This window comes from Xiphias gladius, chromosome 19 (assembly GCF_016859285.1).
Source record: "Xiphias gladius isolate SHS-SW01 ecotype Sanya breed wild chromosome 19, ASM1685928v1, whole genome shotgun sequence".
NCBI lineage: Eukaryota > Metazoa > Chordata > Actinopteri > Istiophoriformes > Xiphiidae > Xiphias > Xiphias gladius.
Genome location: NC_053418.1, coordinates 9,754,136 through 9,766,892, shown reverse-complemented (window position 1 = coordinate 9,766,892; position 12,757 = coordinate 9,754,136). Strand labels below are relative to the sequence as shown.

The following is a 12,757-nucleotide window of genomic DNA, read 5'->3' as shown; positions in this document are numbered from 1 at the left end:
GATTTATCAGATTTGAAATGTTTTGCACATCTGATAAATTTTCATGTGCTTCTAGATTTATATTTCAATATTTGTCTTGATAGCCTCATTTTCAATAATAAAGTGCCGCCATAATCTAATAACCGCCAAACAATGAAACAGCCTATCTAAGTAATATTCTCAAATTTGGCAGGAATACATCGTGGCTTTTAAATAGATTTGTAAATTCTACGCAGTTGTTATTGGTCTCACACCCAGCCAAGCCAATTTAAATGCCCATATATGGCTTTGAATGACAGCTTTTCACACATGATCTAAATCACCGCAAGTCCCCTCGGTTCAGTGTTTTCTCAGTGACCCTCTGCTGTAGGCCTGCCTGCCTGCCTGCCTGCCTGCCTGTCTGCCTGTGCTGCTATAAAAGCTGCCACTTCACAGCCAGCGCCGTTATATCCCCCTCTGCTCCTGGAGACGCTTTACCGAGAGAGGCACTTCAGCATGTCGCCGGCTCTGCGCGCCCAGCTGTTCCTCCTTCTGATCTCCCTCTCATCAAGGATGGGGCTCAGTCGCCACATTGAGGTGAGCTCCCGTTTTTTTTTTCTTTTTTTTATAGTGAAACTAAAGTGAGGTGTGATTATTGATTAAGTCGGGCAGGTTAAGCCGATGTCTTTAAAGTAAAGCTTTGACCTGGAACTTGACGCCTGTTTCCTGTCATGTTTCATTCAGGACAACGAAGCTTCAGATGGATTATATTCTCTGCTCAGTCTGGACCAGAAAAGAGAATCGGAGGATTTTATTTTCCGCCGACCTCTCAGTAAGTGCTGCTGTAAACAATGGCTTTATTCGGGAGCTGATTATGCTTGACACCGTTTACCGACTTGGCAAACAACAAGGAAACCCTTAACATAATTAAAAGTAGTCAGTGCAGAGATGTTCACCGCAACTCTGGTGTCCAGGCAGATACTGTAGAGTCAGTCAGTCTATCAATCCATGCCCACAGCTTCACAGTACATATCCTTTATACAGTATGTTGCCTGCAGTGACTATAGTACCTCTATTTAGAATTTCCATGCACACCGTCAAAATTTATGAATATTATAAATGAAGAAAATGTCAGTGGTCACGTAAGTCCACTTCCATCAGATTGAGTTTGGCGCTCTCAGTCTATTTTGGCACAAACTCCACAGAGGTAAATCAGCTCTATTGTATGAACAGAAAAAAAACAAAACAATTCTCCAGTCAACACTTGTGTCGTTTGAACACTGGAAGATTTGTTGTATTTGACCATAAGGCTGATTTCCATCACACTTTCACTTCACGACCCATTTTTTAAGATTAGACTAAATCAGTGATGTTTTCTCGTGGTCAAATGATGTGTGACAGTGTTTTGTGAATCCATTCGCTGTCATGATGACCAAACATTGCATGTATTTGTGTGTGTGTGTGTAGGATGCTTGGACATGCTGGCCACTGATGGCTACTTCACCTTTGTGGCATCTGGGCCACAGCTGGCCTGCGCTGCTTTCATCATCGCTGAGCCCAGTGAGGTCATCGGTCTGGAGCTGTCTGAAGTCAGTATCGACTGCAGCGCTGGAGATTTCATCAAGGTTGGACCCACTTACCAAAAATATCACACACACAGCCCCTACCCTCTCAGAGAGAGGAAAACAGGAAGTTCATTGCTTTTCCATTTAAACCCTGAATTCTATTTCATCTTCTTCTGTTCGATTAAAATGGTGCCAAACAGGGTTGAGGCAGAATGTAAGGGCCAAAAACCACTCTGGATCCTGTCTGCATTGGTCACATTACCCAGAGCAAGTGTGGGAAGCGTGGGCTTTGGTTCTGAAGCCAAGCCTGCCACTTACATTGCAGTTTCAGTTCATGTGGGCCAAACTGTTGAAAGGCATGGTGGGGAGAAAGACTGGGAATTCTGTCACTTAATAATACTGGCTGCGTTTGAAGATTGGGGTGAAGTCAGCAGCAGCAGTTTGTAACCTGCACACATCAGCATCAAGAGAAAGATGCTGATCGTGTTCAACAAAACCAAACACCCCATATTTTTGTCTTTTTTTTAACACCTTTATCTTTTTAAACATGATTTACTGAATATTTCTAAAACAAAATTCGCACCGGATAATGATGGTTATCAAATAGGCTTCACAATGCAGCATTGTGGATGGTGATGTGAATCGTTAATGGTTGGAAAGCTGTAGAAATAAAATGAATGTACTATCTTTACACTACAGTGTATGCTTGAATCAAGCTTAAAAGAAAGCATAGGGATTTTTGGAGACTGGCATATTGGTCCACTGAAACATAGATTCAATATACTTGATGTAATCAGTTTATATTCTTTTTTTGCTTGGTGGGCAACCTCATATTTATCCAATATAAGATTTAGCTACACAGTCTCCAGTTGTCCATCATGTTCTCTCTGTACTTATTATGAACAGCAAATGTCATATCATAATACAAAGTGTTATTTTAGTATTTCCTTTTATGCACATTTTCCCAGTCTTCCTAGACGAAAGTGACAGAAACCGGCATCTTGTCATAGTTACTGACCATCCAGCTTTACATCTGCTACAATACAAGTTCTTACTCGTACCTTTTCTCTAGGTTCCAGCATGGAGCAGCGGCATACAGCTAAACTGGTTGTTTTAGTTTAATGTTTCACCTCTTAACTGATGTTTTCCTTTGAGTAATGTCAGAATTATGTTTCCAAATGAAAACAAAATGTGAGTGAAATTGTGAATTAACAAAACAAGTAAAGTACTGTTTTGTGTTAGCTATTTTTATCATCGCCTGTCGTGGTTTATAAATAACTCGTGTCAAATCTTTCCTCATCCAGATGTTTGACGGCTGGGTTTTGAAAGGAGAGAAGTTCCCCAGCAGCCAGGACCACCAGCTCCCTCTGCACCAGCGCTACACAGACTACTGCTCCTTTCCAGCACCGGGATCCACCAGCCGCTCCTCTCAGAATGTCGCCATGATCTTCTTCCGCATTCACAGCCCTGACAGTGGCTTCACCCTCGCTGTTAAAAAGCTACATAACCCCTTCCGTGAGTCCTGCTATGCATCTTTGAAGTCACTTTATGGCTCAGTAGCTTCGAAGCAAAATGAACAGATATCAAGTCCATAAAAGAGAAAGCAAAATTGGGGGAAAAAAAATATCACAAGAAAAAATATAAACAAGGACCAAGGAAAGGACTTAAATCTAAATAAGAGTGTTGCTGCTTGTTTGTGTTTTAAGGTGAGGGCTAGACTGGTCGCACTTGCTTGTGTGCATGCATGTGTGTTCTTCCTGGACATTTGCGCTTGGTTGAGCATTAATCAAGGCTGAGAGAGGAAGAGACTGAATGAGAGGGATGCACCTGCTTTCCAGCTGCTCGACAAACACGGTGTTAACACTGTGTCAAGCAACATAACATAAGAGTCACAGTCTGGCTGTAAGACAAAGAAATAGCACTGACACCATAAATGGGGTTTAAATGGATTATGTATGGAAAAAGAGCATTGACCATTAACTGTACCTGTCCACAATATCGTCCCTTTATTTTATCTGATCGCAAGCCTCTGCTGTGCTGCTCCGATTGGATCAAACCAGCCATAAAACATCATCTGAAAAGTCGGTAAATCTAGTGACAAAGGCGCTAAGTTGGCAACACCGCCTGTGCACGCCCCCCCTGACGATGCTATAGAAAGCATTTGTGCCAATTCATTTTGAAAGAGCAATTGCAAATGGGGAAACTTGAACACTCGACTGGCCGACCAGTGGTGTAACTGCGTCACTCAGTCAGTCAGTCGCTCACTCAGTCAGTCAGTCGTGGTGTATGTAAGGCTGGCTGCACTGTCCAGCCAAAAATAAAAGCAGATAGTATCTATATTTATTCTGTTTCCTTTGTAAATGTGAGTGACAGTTATCAACATAAAAATGGAAAAGAGATACAAATACACAACAGTCAAACATCATTCAAATCACGCACTTTCAGAACAAATAGTACTCAATAATACATATTCTTACATTCTCCCCTCAGCTTTGATTGGCAAGGCTCTTTTACCATGAAAATGTTTTGAAATTAACAACATGCCCGCAGGAGTAAAGTGTTCCGAATCATGTTGGTGCCCGTTTAGTCTACCATACTGTTATCAATTCAAATTTCATTATTTTCTTATCTTTGTCATCAGAAATGGAATTGGATTTCCATGCTCAACCCTAATTGTGTCCCCTCCCCGCAGTCAGCCTTGATTATGTCCAATTTGTAACATGAGGTGTCAATAATGAGTTTCTCTGGTGATGGGGAACTGTTAATTTGAAACCTCTTCTTCTGTGTGTGTGTGTGTGTGTGTGTGTGTTCGTGTGTGTGTTCGTGTGCGTGCGCGCGCGCAAAGCCTGTAACATCATGTCTCAGAGTCCAGAGGGCAGCTTCACCATGGTGATGCCACATCAGCGCAGGAACTGCAGCTTCTCCATCATCTACCCTGTGGATATCCAACTGACAGAACTCAGCCTGGGGCAGGCCAAGAGCAATGAGCTCAGCCCGCAGGTGAGACACACACACACACACACACACACACACACAGACAAACATCCTTGTTTCTCTGTCAAAGAAACTGCTCACTGAAGAATTACTCTCACTTTACTGAAATTCTTCTTTAAATTATCAAATTTATAATGCATTGAAACAGAATTATGGTACTTTAAAGGGACAGTGGCCTCTGGTTTGACCATGGTACTGCCATTGTCATGACAAACAGTTGTTAAAAGACAGGGATGTTCTCAGTAAAGCCAGTGATATTGGAAAAGGAGATCTGTATAAGTTTGTCTGTTTGTACCATCCACACTAATCATGGTAACCTTTTTGTTATTACAGCTTGACATAATCTTATTTCCATTTGGTAAAGTTTCAGTTCACATTAAGATCCAGCAGCCTCCAGGCATAACTGATTCCATTTACCTAAGCGTGAACAAATCTTAAAGCAAAAAATCAGAGGGGAAACACTTGCGCTAGTAGCCTGGTTCCAGCTGTTTGAATTGGTGCCCAAATCACAGATTTGTTAGGCAATCCATATAGATCTGGTGAGCTTAGTAGGAGCTATTAGAAGTAGGATGTAGTTAGCTACCTAACTGCATTCACAAAAATAGCAACAGTAAAACAAGCATGTGGATGTAGCTATACAGGTTTTTGTAAGATGACTGAAGTGAAACAAAAAGGTAATTCATCTGGATTTTCAGGGCTATAGCTCCGGTATCATCTGCTTCATCATCATCGTATCGTCATTTTATTTTTAGATAAAGACTGAAAAAAAATCTTTTATAACTGATTCAATTTGTGTGAGGTGAGCATTATGTGGGTGGGAAACATTTTTTCAATATTTCAAAAACAAATTTTCTGTATTCAGTCAATATATTATTTTAAATATTTGAATAAAAACTGAGAAAATAGGGTCAAGTGACTTGATAGTGACTCTAACACATTTCAAATGCTTCCATTATATTCATAGCTGTAAGATTTGTCTGTATTGTCCTAATCATAAAGGAATAGTTCAACATCTTTGGAAATATGCTTATTTGCTTTCTTGCTGAGAGTTACAGATCAATACCACTCTCCTGTCTGTCTGTTCAATATGAAGCCGCAGCCGGGAGGCAGTTAATTTAGTGTAGTGCAAAGATGGGAAACAGGGAAAACAAATAGCAGAACAAAATCCACCTACGACCACCTATAAAGACGCACCTATAATTAACATATAAAATTGCATTTGTTTGATGTGTACAAATAGTATAAAGATGTAAAAATGACAATCTGTACTTTTTGACAGAGCAAGGTCAGCTGTTTCCCCCAGTTTCCAGTCTTTATGCTAAGCTAAGCTAGTTGGCTTCCACCTCCAGGTGTGTATTTAATGTTACTGTATAGATATGAGAGTTGTATCAATCCTTTTATCCAGCTCTTGGCAAGAAGGCGAATAAGCATATTTTCCCAAAATCTCAATTTTCTCCTTTAACCAATTAGTTTCATTTGCCCTATTTTTGACCTTATTTGTATTCTATTTGTCATATGTGGCTATCGGAGCAATAGTTAACTGAAAAAAATTGGCAGTGAATTTATGAAAATATCATCATTGAAAATAATCCAGGGTTTTGGAGAGACGTCCAAAATCAATGTTCTGTTTGGCAAATAGTTTGCAGACCCACACTTACATTTTTTTATCAGCATCTGATAACAGGTGTAGCAAAGTCTAATTAAACCCCCGTGACAAAATGTCTAATTAATGCTATATAAATAAAGGTTATTATTATTATTATCATTATAATTAGGCAAAGTGAGAACACTTGCGTGGGTGTACATTGGTTATGTAGGAGCTTCAATTATTTACTCTCATGAGCAAAACGGAGCAGTACACATTACAGTTTGTAAATTTGTTAACTCTTTGTACTGAATGTTCGATAGGGGCAAATTTATGGTGTATAATGGAATCAGTTTAAAGTGTAGTAAATAAAAATACTTGAGTCAATTTAAAGTGGCTATATTCAACATTTTTATAATAGTATTGTATCAAACGACAAAGTGAAAACAATGTGAAACAATCCCTTTCAATTTCTCATTTCGTGGAAATGACAAAAAAATCACCCTAATCTCCTGCTCTCTTTGGCTTCACGTAGCTTTATAGTGAGTTTTTGACTCATTGTTTTGCTGTCTGGCCCACAACTTTACAGTTTTTTTTAATCTCACTGCTCTCATAGCATCGTTTTTGGCCACAGCAGGCATCTGTTTTCACCAAAAGTGTTCTGAAAACCCACCCAAATTAATTAATCCTAGTTAACGCTGATGTTGCTCCATAACCGGGACTGCTGTATGTGTGTGCTGTTTTCTAACAAGTTCGGCATATCAACTTAAAGTTTGATGGTTTGACAGTATTGAGCTCACTTGTTTGCACTGCCCCCAAAAGGCCAAAAAAAAAAATCAGTTATTGCAGGTTTGAGAAATATCAAGAATCTAAACACATTCCCTCATACCGTACAAGAATCCAAAAAGTTAAGGCCACAAGAGGAAAGTAAACCTATTTACAGTCTTGACTACTGCTACTGCTACAATTTCTCCTGCTACAATAACTACAACCACTATTAAGTATGCAATAATTAAAAGTTTAACTCATCAAGTAGAACCTTTTTAAATATGATTAATCGTGTTCTGCCAAGCTGCAACATCGACGTGAATCAAAAATTTAAAAAATCACATCAAAAGGTGAACAGAATAATATAAAAAAATCTAACTATGTAAATTTAATAAATATATACCTAATTGTTCAAAGCAAGTTACAAAAACCTTCAGTCATAAACACTATATGAAATCCAAATCTCTTTCAGTTAGAGAAGGAAAGAAATGGTGTCAAGCGTTACACTTTCAAAGATGATTCGTATGAACAGTTTAATAGGCAAATACAGCTGCATGTAATTGTATTTTATGTAAAAAGTATGTGATAAAAGATTAGCATAGAAACTGAAACTTGAGGTACTCTATAGGGTATATACTGTAGCGTTATTCTGAACAACAGAATATCAGACTCCTGCCTATGTGATAGTTAGATTGAAGTCTCCCTTAGCAGTGACTCTAATTAATGCTCTGATCAACACTACACATTTACTGACAGTTTGCAGACCAAGCTGGAATTGAAAGGTATCCTGTGGAGTTTTTCTTGCTAAGAAACACAGATATGTTTATTTTCAGCATTTCTTACCAGCACATGAAACCTGACAAATGTGCTGAATAAATTTTCTTCCTTATCAAACATTTGAGAAGTTGATCTTTTGAATACTTTGTAACCTGCATTTTAACATCCCTGTTCACACTGGCTTTGCAATCCTCATTTTCCTTTATATGCTTTGCATTGTTACATTTTTTGGGGCACCAAAATATCGATCAGTGGAATAGTGTAAAACCCAGCGATGACATACACCGATGAGCGAAAACATTAAAACCACCTGCCTAATATTGTGTAGGTCCCCCTCATCTTGCCAAAACAGCTCTGACCTGTTAAGGTATGGACTCCACAAGACCTCTAAAAGTTCCTGTGGTATCAGTTACCAAGGTATTAGCATCAGATTTTTTTAAGTCCTGTAAATTGTGAGGTGGGGCCTCCATTGATCGGACTTGTTTTTCCAGCATATCCCACAGATGCTTGATCGGATAGAAATCTGGGGAACTTGGAGGCCAAGTCAACACCGTGAACTTTTTGTCATGTTCCTCAAACCATTCCAACGGTTTTTGCAGCGGTGCATTATCCAACTGAAAGAGGCCTCTGCCATCAGGGAATACCATTACCATGAAGAGATGTACCACCTTCTTCCATTGGTTCATGGTCCAGCTCACGTGCCCATTGTAGGTGCTTTCGGCGGTGGACAGGGGTCTGTCCTAGCCAGCATTAAGGTTTTTAGCACTTTGTACTTCAGTAGTTCTTCTGTGGGATTTCGACCACACACGCCAGCCTACACTCCCCAAGCGTGTCAGTGAGCTTTGAGCACTTCCTTTCTAGGACCACTATTCGTAGGTACTAACCAATGCATACCAGGAACTCTCCACAAGACCTGCCGTTTTGGAGATACTCTCACCCAGTCGTCTTGCCGTTACCATTTGGCCCTTGTCAAAGTCGCTCAGATCCATACGCTTGCCCATTTTTCATGCCTCCAAGACATCAACTTCAAGAACTGACTGTTCACTTTCTGCCTAACATATCATACCCCTCAACAGATGCCATTGTAACCTAATAATCAATGTTATTCATGTCACCTTGTCAGTAGTTATAACTTTGTGGCTGATCGGTGTATATTGCCCCTCTCAACCTGGTTGTTGTCTTCTTCCTTGTGTTTTATAGCTTGCATTTGGTACATGTGGGCATTTCCAACCTCTGCCGCCAGCAGGAATATGAATCGCATCGCATGTGCATCCTTGTGCATGTGCTAGTAGACACAAGATACAAACAAAAACGGGCACTGCCCATCAACATATTACGCCCTTAGGGTGTAAAGATACTCATATGGCACTTGCAGATTTGATAAGTTACTGGCGTGTTTTAGCGGCACTTCAGCAAAAGTAATACTTGGTTGTTTGTGTTTTACAGAGACAGGTGTGGTCGGGCTGTTCGGGGTCAGGTGACTACGTGGAGCTGCTAGGGGGGAACGGGGTTGACACCTCTAAGATGTTTCCTGTAGCTGACCTCTGTTTCTCCCTCAGTGGTCTCGGTGAGTCTGAGCCCCTCCAGTTTACCTCCAGTGTGAATTTGTGATTTTCATTGTAACAGCAGGTTTCTAACAGAACAGTGACAATTTGTAAATCTGACTTCTTGTACTGGACTATGACTATACTATACTGTATGCTATATTCTATGTTATATTGTGTTATGTTAGGCTATGCTAAAAGTCTACTATACTGTGGTTGCAATGCTATACTTTGCAATACTATGCTATGCTATGCCTACCATTGATTTTCACGGAAAATTACCCTGATTTTATGAAACACAGTTTGGCATGTTTCACCATGTGTATTGAAAACACTGTTAAACTAAATTCCAGCTGCTTATTGTGATCCCACATACTGTTCACAGTGTTACAGCAGCAAGACCCTCTTGTGTATGGTGAGGACAGTTTTCGAATATTTTTCCAATAATAGAAATTCTGACAGATTATGCTGTAGATGAGTCCTTCAAAATAATAGGAACATCCTTCAGGTGAAAATACTAAATATTTGCAATGCAAATTGTATTTTTTCTTTCTTTTTGGATTTTTCACTCTTCCCCACAAAAATAAACACTAATACATTCCCAAATTTTTCTGAAAAAATGACCCATGAGTATTTATGGTAGTGACCAAACACTCTGCTCATAAAAGTGTATGATCAATGATCTTTAATTAACACTGGAATGAGTAATTCCTACATTTTTAATTGGAATATGCTATACGGTATATCTTCTATACTATATTGGATAATCTTTATTGATTTACCATGCTCTACGTGAATTGGTGCAATGTAAAACACTTCGCACACAACAAAGAACAGACTTTAATTAAAAATCAATTAAAAAGAAGTCCTATTCATGCACTTGTCATAACTAGGCTAGGAAGGGCTGGCTAGAGAACAAGAATGCTCAGTATGTGCTCCAGTGTAAAGTATCTGTTTTTCTTTTTGGCCCTTCAGCCCAGATGAAGATTGGTTGTGATAACTCGGTGCTGAGGCTGGTGTCCAGTGGAAACTATATAAACCGTGTTTCTTTCCAGTACCGACTATTGGAACACATCGAGCTCCCCAAGACCCGAGAGAACAGTCTGGATCACTTCTGCACTGTGGAATGAGATCACACACACACACACACACACAGCCATCCATTTCACTGTAAATATACCAGTTTAGTGAAAATGTCCCATTTGCCTAATTCTGTCAATAAATATTTTGTATTGTTTTTGTCGGATAATCTATTTAGTGTCCTAGTTATGTTTGCTTTGATCATAGCGTATTTATTTGAAGAATTATTTGTATTCATCCCAAATTTATGGATTATGGGGGATTTAATTGTTTTCTTTTTAGTCATTTTTCATGAAAATCTCTGTTACATTAAATTTCTTGGCAAGAGCATTAATTCCAAACCTCACCCCTGTTGTTTTTAGTTCATATCAGTTTCAGTATTCTTTGGGTGGTTTTACATCTCTGCTTTCTCTTGTTTATATTAACTTGACAATCTAAAAATGAACCCGATTTTTAATGTTCTGCTTTTGTGAATGACTGTCTTTATGAGCTTTCTCCCATTTCATTATGGAACTGCATGTTCACTTGGTGTTTGTTTTACTAGTATGCCTCTGTAGAATCCATCCCTTTGACCCAAACCCCCAATACTATTATGTTCTTTACTTCTGAAAATGTTAGAATGTTCAGTCTAGTCTTTTTTTTTTTTAGCAAAACTGTATAACATTCACAGTAAATACCCAAAACCAACAACTGTTGTTCACTGTTGGCTATGGTGTGTGTGTGTGTGTGTGTGTGTGTGTGTGTGTGTGTGTGTGTGTGTGTGTGTGTGGGGGGGTGAAATTGGTCAGATTCAAATCTTGCTTTTTTTAATATACACACACACATATATGTGTGTGTGTATATATAAACCAGTAACTGGTTTTGATGTTGTGGCTGATTGGTGGTAGGTACAATGTAAATGTGTATGTGTATACCAGTGTATTAAAATATGTCCCTGGCAATCAGTATTAAGCGATGACGCATGCATTTCTCTTCTTTTTTGTAATCCAATCTGTTCCAGAGAAAAAACTCTGAAATAGCTTTCATAGTGGTTGATCTTTGCTCACAAACATAATTTAAAAGGCTCCATACTGTGAGCACAGAATAATACACCACATTGTTCTAAAACTAAGAGTACAGGTTTGCTTGTGACCCCTCTTTGTCACTGACTGTTTAGCCCTAATCTCTTACATACTGTACATTTGTGGAGGATCTTCAGTCTGAATGAATGTGCAGCTCTTAATGGGATTATCCCACAAGCCTCACTGCTCTTATTCCCCTTGACATCCTTCTAACTGGCTCGCTTTTGATCTTCTCCTTATGTGGAATTAATCTCAAACCTGCTCAACCGTGATGATTTAATTAACCAGCGGACGTCTTTTTTCGCTCGATGTGTTGCAATTTTCAGTCTTCATTAGAGAATGAAATGCACTTTGGATGCCATCGAAAGGCATAGAATCTTATTATTTGTTTCTAGGACTGGGCACAGCAGTCTTGAATAATCAGTAATGTATTTATAATGTCCTGTGATGGTGGACTGAAAATGAATTTGTCACTTGTTTGGTCAAGAGGGGTCACAAGTCCTTGTGGATGAAATCTGACCCTGTACCGAATGAGATATGCTAATGCTATTAATAACACTAAAGAAACAGAAAGACGAAATGTTTATTTAAGATATTATTCACACTGGACTGGTTAGTGAATATGCAAGAGAGAGAAAAAAATCTGTTACTACTATTCTCCTTCATTATTCATTATTATATAGACATCTTAGTTTTGAGTTTTGGTAGAGCAAATTAAGCTCCTGCGCTTCGAGGACAGGTCTAGACTGCATGAGGTCTGACTCTGAAAGTATACAGTGACTTCCTTCTTTTGAGCTCATTATAACTGACTCACTCCCCCACTAGTTAAATCTGATATCAAAATGAACAAGTATCAAGTATCACCATCTACCGTGCAGAGGTTCCAGTTTCCTAACGGATTTGCTACTCAACATTTGCATAATAATCACCAACTTGTTACTGAATAGTAGCCACATATTCTGAATAGCTTCAGTGTGTGACTTGCTCTGCTTTGGTGTTGGAAAAAGTATTTAAGACCCTTCTTAAGTAAAATTACAAAAGTGTAAAAAACGCGATATTGTATTCAAATGTTTTACTTAAGTAAAAGTACTGGGACATTAACAGCAAAATGTTGTTAAGATTCAAAGGTAAAAGTAATCATTAAGCAATGAGAATGACTCCTGACTGTTTCATTATTATATATTGTATATTATATGAAGAGCGATGACAGGAAGTGAGGGAGAGAGAGATGCAAAAAAAAAAAAGTCCCTGTCTGGACTTGAACCAGGGACGTTCTGGTTATGAGTAAATCAGTTGTAACTCATCAAGATGATGGATGCAAATGATGGACGAAAAGAGTACCTAATCCATACATTTGGTGCTCTGCTGCATTCGGGCTTTGCAACGCATCAAATTTAATTGTCTTTATGGTGTAATACAGCAAAG

General features: G+C 39.0%; 1 protein-coding gene across 4 annotated transcripts; it reads left to right on the top strand.

Moving 5' to 3' along the window:
- The first annotated feature begins 303 nt into the window (after positions 1-303).
- Positions 304-11,037, top strand: LOC120805353 (corticotropin-releasing factor-binding protein-like). 4 transcript variants are annotated; one of them, XM_040155530.1, is made up of 8 exons: positions 304-555; positions 703-790; positions 1,426-1,583; positions 2,828-3,038; positions 4,369-4,523; positions 9,094-9,124; positions 9,207-9,214; positions 10,247-11,037. In XM_040155530.1, the coding sequence occupies exons 1-8, from the start codon at positions 475-477 to the stop codon at positions 10,319-10,321; spliced, it is 807 nt and encodes a 268-aa protein (XP_040011464.1). In that variant the 5' UTR covers positions 304-474; the 3' UTR covers positions 10,322-11,037. The 4 variants fall into 4 exon arrangements, with proteins under 4 accessions (XP_040011464.1, XP_040011463.1, XP_040011465.1 ...); XM_040155531.1 differs by having other exon boundaries at positions 306-555; positions 10,167-10,284; XM_040155529.1 differs by having other exon boundaries at positions 9,094-9,214.
- The last annotated feature ends 1,720 nt before the right edge of the window (positions 11,038-12,757 follow it).